This window comes from Mycetomoellerius zeteki, unplaced genomic scaffold, assembly GCF_001594055.1.
Source record: "Mycetomoellerius zeteki isolate Tzet28-1 unplaced genomic scaffold, Tzet1.0 scaffold339, whole genome shotgun sequence".
Lineage (NCBI taxonomy): Eukaryota > Metazoa > Arthropoda > Insecta > Hymenoptera > Formicidae > Mycetomoellerius > Mycetomoellerius zeteki.
In genome coordinates this window covers 1-9683 of record NW_017257326.1, presented here as the reverse complement: position 1 = coordinate 9683, position 9683 = coordinate 1, and the positions used below count along the sequence as shown (strand labels likewise).

At 32.3% G+C, this 9683-nt stretch overlaps 1 protein-coding gene across 1 annotated transcript; it reads left to right on the top strand.

The window, feature by feature from the left end:
* Positions 1-695: 695 nt before the first annotated feature.
* LOC108725321 (putative nuclease HARBI1) lies at positions 696-6154 on the top strand. Its single transcript, XM_018452261.1, has 5 exons — positions 696-858; positions 4762-4959; positions 5080-5337; positions 5410-5625; positions 5736-6154. Exons 1-5 carry the CDS (start codon positions 696-698, stop codon positions 6152-6154), a joined length of 1254 nt encoding a protein of 417 aa, XP_018307763.1.
* The last annotated feature ends 3529 nt before the right edge of the window (positions 6155-9683 follow it).

Below are 9683 nucleotides of genomic sequence, written 5' to 3'. Positions count from 1 at the left end.
CCGTATACGATGTTCCCGATCTTTTATAGCATTTTCTATTAATTGAAGTTCGTGCTCTTCAGAAGACAAATCCTTTAATTTAGTATCATAGGCTTCGGCTCCTGATTCTATGTTTTGACTGGGTGGTTTTTTACTACGCGTGTCCATTATGAATTGAGGTTTATGAATTTCCGAATTTATTTTATGAGAGAATAAAGATATCCCACCGCTGTCACCAATTTTGTTGCGATACCGCGGTCTCAATTTCAAAAATAAAAATCTATTCTGAATAGAAGGAAAGGGGCAGCTTACGGTGGATGCCTTTTTGATTTAATTTTCGGGCTCTATAGTTCCTGTTCGCGTATGGCTGAACATAATACAGTAGGCTGGTAATTATCGTAAGGGCGGTCTTCGGAATAATCTAGATACTCTATGAATTCATGAAGCACTGTAGGACAAATGAGGCAAGCTCTTATAGTGCGGATGCGTGGAATAATTACGTAGCAAAGCTGGTACTCTTCAAGGAGTAGCGGAGGGCCAATATGTATGTAATGTCGCATCACTTCGTCATAAAACCCGTGATCATAAGGTGATTTCTCTCTATAGCAGTCGTTACAAATTAACGCGTTATTAACTCGATGATTGTATAATAGTATAAGGAATTACAACATATGGCCGTGTCAAGCCACGTTTGGTAGGGAACTGAACGATTAACGATGTTACCACCTGGTTATTTGGGGAGGATACATGTGGATTATCGTTGGATGGATTTCGTTGATTGGAAGGATCGTAGGAATATCTTCGTGATGGAGAGTAATCCCGGAGTAAATTACATGCAGTTCGGATTGATCTATAGTATTTACACAAGCAGGGCAGGCCGTAAGGAATTTATTTGTCGGTAATCTATTCCCGCATCTACTGCAATAGTAATAATGGTCATCGAAACCTATATGTACGTAATGAAAAATCACGTAGTCGTGAGGCCGACGATCCAATAAATAACTATGTTCGTAGCACCCTCGACAGACTTGACTATTATCCGTAAGGTCGAAAAAATAAGAGGTCATGCAGCAAGTTGCGGTATCTAACCATGCACGATAAGGTGCTGGGCTTATTATCTGATTGCGACGCGAAATGGAATATGGAGGACACACGTGTAATATTCCAATGGTAACGTAATTACGGCTATGATTCTTGATATATTATATTTAACAGGTCACCAGTAATTCAGTGTAATTCAACTGAGTCGCGTTAGACCTTAACAATTATCAGAAAATTAGGGGAGGAGTCCCTTATTTTAATATCCTTGATATTAATTGTATCTTACACCTGGTGCAGGTGATGTCCAGATGCTGAATTACAGTAGTCTTCCTTCTAGGTGAATGCTGGGCGTCATAGATTTAGTGTAGATTTTAATTACGCCGCGATTATGATTTAATATGTTTTTATTATGGGATAGGTAGTTTGATTTAGAACACTGAATTTAAAATTAACGATATATATATATTCAATAGAATTACAATGGTTCTTACTTCTACTTGGATATTCAAGAATTATAATGATTCTTACTTTTACTCGACGTCAGGAATTAGTAATGATAGAAGAATTTGACGCACGGCTAACGCGCGGAGAGTGACTTCGATGTCGTTTCACTTCTGACTTTTAACCGCTTGGTCGCATCTTATACACCTAGCGCTGCCCCCACCACTGGGGTTACGTAACGCGTTGCGAAAGGAAGAAAGGCACATTCATGAAGAAGGAAATAATTAATGGTGTCGCCTTTGACTTAATTAGAGATATAGGAAGAGGTATTTCTAGAGTTTATCTTTTATGGTAGTTAGGAATTATGAAAAGAGTTGGTGGATAAGAATTTCGGGCTGTTGCATAATCTGTGAGTTATGGAAGGCAGATTATTCTAATGAGGCGGATGAAAGATTATTTTAGTGGAACAGAGGAGATTGTTTTAATGAAGAGATTATTTTAATGAAACAGAGGAAGGATTATTTTATAGACAGAAGAGAGATTATTTTAATAAGACGCGTGTCACGAAGAGTGACGTAAAACTAGAGTTGCAGGGACGCAGCCCACTTATTACTAACGCATACAGGGACGTAGCCTGTATCTTTTAATATTAGAGGGTGTTCATGGTTTATTACAGGTGAAAAAATATTGATAGGCAGGTAAGGCAAGTTGGGATGTTACACGTACTATTTATAATGTTAAATCCTTATAAAACACCGAACATGTGATAGCTGTTTGACAAATCTTTGTCATAACATTCATAAAATAGACGCCAATATATATTTTCAGTCATCATGCGAAAATTTTTTTAAAAAAGAAAACCCTTCTAAATTATTATTTAAAAGATGTTAAAAATTTGCAAAGTAATTGATTTAAGATAATTAAAGGGTTTACAATTAAAAAATATCAAGCATTTTGTAATCACTTTTGTAGTTTATTTTAAAATTTATTCCAAAGATCGAAAGGATCCGTGTCCAAATCAGACAGTATAGTGAATCACTTATATAGGCTTGGTTGTAGTATTGGTGATCGGATGACCAGATCTGGTCCAAGCAATTAAATCAGTAAAATATCATGAGTCATCAGACTCAGATTAATTGAGTTTTATTGATTTCTATTCTAATAATATAATCATTCAATAATTTCTTTTCCCGAAAAAATTTTTACCTTTAACTGTCAAATTGCTCATTTTTACTCAATAACTAAGAAAAATACATTAAACTATTTTAAAATTCGATCAAAAAATCCATAAAAATAGGAGTTTTCGATTCGAACAAAGAAATGTACCGATTTGGAACCAATGATTCAAAATCAGACTGGAAAAAGCGTTTTTACATTTTCCATTATAGTTCAACACAGGTGACAGATATATCAAATGTTCTGAAGCAAAAATGATGGAAATTTGATGATCTTTCCAATAGCACTTTCGATTCTACGATCGAACTTTATTTACGCCTTACGAAGAGTAAAAAAATACAAATAAGTTTAGTCCGATTTAGACCACGCTCCCATATATTTACATAAAATAAATATTTAAAAAAGTTAGCAATATATTCTAATTTTAGAATATAATGATTTTATTGATTTATTTTATAATTTACCTTTTCAGTTACAGAATCTTCGTTTTTTCTTTTTAAAAAAATACGATTTCCTTTTAAAATTTCAGTTAATGATAAATGACCATCAATTTTTTTTATATCTTTAACATTATTAATTTCAAAGAATGGAGGTTTTTCTGAAAAAGATATAATGATATATAATATAAATTATAAAAAAATATAAGATATAATGTTTAATTTTAAATAATAAGTATATATAATTATTATACAGGTTATTTAATATGTTACGATAAATCTTATAAATAGGAACAGAATGGACTAAACTAAAAAGAAAAACTCTCTTCATTTTAGAATTTTATGCAATAATTAACAAGATATTAATTACTACAAATTTATCTTGAATAATTTTTTACACAAATGTTAACCACACAGAAAAACATCAAAAGACAGAAAATTTTTTCTTTTCATCGTTATTATTATTGACGTCCAAATTAACGTTTTCGTTGTGTCGTCATCATTGTCTGTCATCCATTCGCTCTCTTTCTCTCTCTCTCTCTCTCTCTCTCTCTCTCTCTCTTACTCTCTTGATTTTATATTAAAATTAAAATTATTAAAATTAACTTTCAAAAACGAAATTCTTTTTAATGCAATTGGTGTAGGTATTTTTTTTTAATCATTCTATTTAATATAATTCTAGGTTATTTTTATTAAATGTAAAAATATGATCAACTTTAAATATAAAAATGGAAAATTTTTATTTTTAAAATATTTTTTAATAAATAATTAGATAATTTCATTAAATCTACTTTTAGTAAAGAACATATTTTATAAAAAATATTTTGAAATAATTTAAACATTATATAATAAAGATTCAGTGTTTTCGGAAAATAGTTTATTAAAAATTAAATACATTTAATAAAAAACAAATATTACAAAATAATAATTAAAATAAAAAATTTAATTTTTAGAAAAAGTAAGGTTTAAATGTGTTGGATAATCAAATCAGGCAATTCGTGGCGACATCTCCATTTAAGTTTGATCCAACCAATCACCAGAGCGCATGGGTGCAGACTTCGCCTTTCCCATCTACGAAGCTTTACGCAGTTCATGTTCTTTTCTACTTTTCCCGCGCGCGTCTTGTTGCTCGCAAGTATTACCCCTATTGTTGTGTATCTCAGGCTATAAATAAAGCTGTGTCTTGTGTTCTCTCAGAAGTGCCATGTCTATATTAGGTTTGTTCTTCTTGATACACGAGAAGTGTAAAGTGTATGTACACCATACACTTTTACACTACACTTTTTGGGAGGGGAAGAAATGTCGTGTAAAGTGTAAGCTTTTTAAGAAGAACGCCAAAGTGTACGTACAACAGCTACTTATGCATGTTGTTTATGTTTAGAGTTGGTGAAAGTGAAAAACTTAAAATTTGACTTCTTAAAATATTGATTATATTGTTACGATCATCACAAAATGGATGAAATAAATGCAGAAATTCTTGATTATATTTTGGAGTCTCAGTCTGAGTCTGATTTATCATCCAATGAAGAGGATTATGATGAGATTGTCTTTGTTCCACCTGTTTTATTTGCTGTAAATAATACTAAGAAAGAATATTAAATAATTTTTTATTTACTATATGAAGGTACATTTGTTTAACCTCTGTTGAAAGTGTATAACGTAACCTCAAAACATTGTTTTTTACCAGATGAAGACAGACAAATATTAGAACCAGTATTAGGAGCTGTTCAAAGAGTACATCGTGTAAAAATCCTTAATTATATTGAAAATGTTGTACATTTATATGCTGAGAGTGATTTCATAATGCACTTTCGCTTATCACGAGAAGTGACCAATGAGTTGATCAATCGTTTTGCAGCATCTCCAACCTTTTTGGCATTACAAGGTTCATTATACCATAATTATGAGTTCCACATACATTAATATCATTTTATAAATACATATATTTTAGTCGTATAATTTATGAATATAATATCATTTTATTTATCTATGTATATTATCACAGCTCATGCCGGATATGAGCCTATTTCTCCAGAGAAACATATCATAACTTTTCTTTGGTACGTCGGACATGAAAGCGCTGGCTATCGGGATGTGGCAGATAGATTTGGGATTACCATAAGTGCACTGTACAATGTTATATCCCGAGTCACAAATTTTTTAATATTCCTTGCACCAAATGTCATCAGATTCCCTACATTGCAAGAGAGAGAGGCCACTAAGCAATTTTTTCTTCAGCAAAAAAGATTTCCTGGAGTAATAGGTATATTTCAAGAGTATACTGTTTTCATACATGTAGGATTTCGATCATTTTATTACTAACAATTTACTACAGGTGCCATAGATGGATCGCACATTCGAATCGATAAACTAATAGAAGATAAAGATTCGTACATAAATAGGAAGCAATTTTTTTCTATTCAGTTACAAGGCATAGTGAACCACGAAAAAAAGTTTATGAATGTATTTATCGGTTACCCTGGATCGGTTCATGATGCGAGAGTTTTTAGGGAATCGCCTGTGTACAATAACTTAAATGAGTTTACTGGAGGTTTGTAATGTAATTTTTTTATATTAAAGAATATCAAAATGTTTATTCGGATGTTATTGTAAAGAAAATTAATGTGCAATCGTTTACTGAACTAATTTTATAATTTGCAGAAGATGGGTACTTGCTTGGAGATAGTACATATCCTTGTTTACAACGGTTGATTGTTCCGTATAGAGATAACGGACACATGACACGAGCTCAAATCAATTTTAACCAAAGATTGAGCTCATGTCGAGTTATTATTGAAAATGCATTTGGTAATCTAAAACAGCGATTTCGTCAATTATACCATTTCAAATTACGAGACATCGTTCGAATGATTCAAGTTATACATGTGTGTTGTGTTTTACACAATGCTAATGATCTACAGTTATTTGAACCACCTCTCGATGAAAATCAACCAGATCCTGAAGCTGGAAATGCACTGATCAATATAGCTGGAGATGCTAATGTAATACCACAGGATAATCAACAGGGACGAGAACTTAGGGACGAAATATGTAGACAACTCGCAGCTCAAGTACAATAAATACCTCAATAATACTATATTTTATTTAAATAAATTCACATAAATTTATCTATATACTTGCATGTATTTTTATATTAATCTTTTAAACACCTTATATTATATATTATATCATATTTATGATTTGTAAATAATAATTAATAATAAATATATATTTAATAAATATTCTTATTCTGTATTTTTTTTAAAGAATATACTAATTCTTTTAATAAGTTATTTCTTTCATCCATTAAATCATTCCTTCTTATTGTCTGTTGAAGAGCTTTCTCTTTCAGATTCTGTATCGCAGTCATATGTATTTCATGTCTGTCTTTTATCGCTTTGTAAGTTTCAAGGACTTGCATTAGAACATCATTTTGCTTTTCTTGGCGTTTTTCAAACGACTTTCTATATTCTTTCATTTCTTCTTGGCACTGTTGTAAAACTTTTGCCGTTGTTCCTGCAGCGATTTTTCTTTTTTTGGCAACAGCGATGAAGTTGTTAGTATTTTCAGGTTCGGTTACTGTATTACTTTCACCAAGAGAAGTCATTATGGATATATCTTCAAGTTCTTGTCCTCTCTTTATATTTGAACTTGTTGGCAATACAGTTGTTGCTGAGACTGGCATCAAAATTGGGGCACTAATATTAAAAAATAAAATTAATTTTCAAAAATTAATATGTACAATTTTCAAATGCAATAATAAGTATACTAAAATCACAATTTATAGTATTAGTATCTAGAAAACAAATCTGTTATTCAGTGAAGTCCCGGGATTTGACACATTCCGGACCATAACTCTTACTTCAGGACCCGTCACAGCAAGTGGTACTATTTTGTGACGTTTGTCCAAAATTACTGTCAATTCTCTGTAAAATCACAAATAAAAATGAAGCATCAATTTATTATGATTTATTATTACTTTAATTTTAGTTATACATACGTTTGGTAACTACAAGTGATCCGCCCTCTTCCTGTCTGATTATTATTACAAATAACTTTCTTGTACTGCCTTTCCAATGTTTTCCATTTATTCTCCACTTGTATTGCAGTCACGTCATATCCTGAGTTTTTCATTTCATTACTTATGTGTTTCCACATTTCTTTAAAATTTTTTAACTTTCTGGAACCAACTAATCCTTTCATTTCCTTGTATAGTGATAGAAACAGCTTCATATTTGCATCGTTCCATGAAAAAATTTCCAAATTATGCCGAGCAACATTTGGCTGTTGGTTTTCTTGATTTGAAATGTCGGCTACAATACTTTCCGAAGATGTGTCTACCGGTGTAGACTTCAATGATATTAAAACTTCTTCGTCATCAACAGTACATATAATAGGTGGACCATTAAGATCTACTTCCGATGAACGTATGTTAAAAGTTAGCCCACCTAGAAATTAAGAATATAAAATAAAATAAATAAGTAAATAAATAAATAAATAAATAAATAGGATAATAATTGCACAAAACACACATTCAAATAAAACAATTAAAAATGTGTACATACTGTCTGTATGGCATGTTATATAACCTTCCTTATCAATAATAATCTCGTTATCGACATTTCGATAAACACTTGCTTTTTTCATAATTCAGCGTTCCATTCGGAATAAGGACTACTAATCCAAATTCAAATCTTAGCAACCTAACCTATTAGTGTAACGTTACACCAATTTTACACCACCTCTCAAGCACGTGTAAAACCAGTGTAAAATACGTCATTAAAGTGTATTACACTTTCAAGACAAACAGCGTGTAATCATACACCTCAACGTCACTTCCGACAAGAAGAACGCTAAAGTGTACACTTTACACGAAAGTGTACGAAATGTAAACAAGAAGAACAAACCTATTATTTCCACATCTCGCTCACAGGTTATGGGCCCAGGAGAAAATTAATTCGTTCGTTGAAAAGGCGATTGACGCGAGCACAACACAAGAGAGTTCGCAAATTCCGTGTCGCGTAAAGTAACGTATCCGCCGTGGACTGTCGTAAAAATGAGTCAGTTGAGTATAAAGATTCAGTAATTATACAGAATACCTCCCCCACCACCGATTTCGATAAAATTAGGCTCATTCGACGCGTTTTTGTATGAAACGAAAGAATCTGGCAGAAAAAAACGCCGTTCTGCCCCGTGAACCGAGATATTTAGCGTTAAAGTTGTTAACTATGGAGGTTAGGAAATCTGTCATACCGAATGTAGCGCTATTCTACTCCAAATAAATCATAACCCATGTGGACAGTGGAGTGTGTAGACAGTAATGCTTGGGTTCGGGGCGGCTACGCCGCCCCGAACGGAAAAGAGTAACGTATCCTACCCTCTTGGGACCTTGCAACCGCCACTCAGATTCGCTGAGGTCGATGCTAATCGCCTCAATTTTTCAAACATTAAGACAATATAATTAATAATCTACAGAGCCAAGCCGAGAGGATACAAATAGCGGAAAGGCCAAGCTGCCATCAAACTAAGGAGGTTCAACCAAAGGACCTACCCAAGGGAGAGGACATCACGAAGAGCCCTCCAAACGATATCAAATCACCCCGAGTTTAGAACTCAAACAAAGACATTTTATTATTAATAATATTATAATACAACAAATAGAAAGTAAGATAGTTATAAGAATCCAAACATTATATTTTAATAAAAACATTTAAACAATATGACCACAAATTTATTTAAGAGCGATAACATAATTTTCAGGGGCGTAAAATGCCGATAAAGATAATACGCGAAGAAGAGCAGTAATAAGAGCTCTGCGTAACTAAGAGATTAGCTCGATCTCGTAAAATATAATTTATTTCAAATTAATTTCAATTTATTTGGATAGCTTCAAAGCACCATTATTTCAATTTATTTGGATAGCTTCAAAGCACCAGTATACATTAAAAATAGTCTCAGCTCAATAAGAGCATATTAGAGCAAATGAGAGCTCAATTAATAAAAACTTTTGTTTTTTTCACGATAAACAGCGTCCACATGAAACTTATATAAAAACTATAAAAAACTGAAAAAATTTAATTATTTATTAGAAAAACATTATTTAAGAAGAAATAGACCAACTTGATTTTTTATCATTTTTTAATTAATAGATTTTGTCAAAAAAGACATAATACTCTTCTGTGGCGCTGAACGGGACTCATTACGAGCTCAATATATAAGCTCAAGAGTCAAAAATCCGCATTACGGAATAATAAAATCCGTAATGTTAAAAAATTCTTTGATTAAATCAAAGATGGTGTCAAAGAACACCAATTGTCACTTAATGACAATTAAATTCCTTAAAGGAATTTATTCGCGTCATCGCGATGCGAAAACCTAACTTATTTCGAAGAAATTCGAATAACGGGGCTTTCGAGTCTCGTTAGAAGCTCCCAGGGCATAGGAGGCGGTAATAGGAGGAAAAGAGCTTCACGCGGACGTGAGAATAGGATGGAGAATACCGTGTGAAGTAAAATGCGAATTAGTGACGAGAGGTCAATTTTATTTTATTAATTATTAGATTTAATCAATTTACTTACCCTATATAATCCATAGATTAAGAAAAAACCG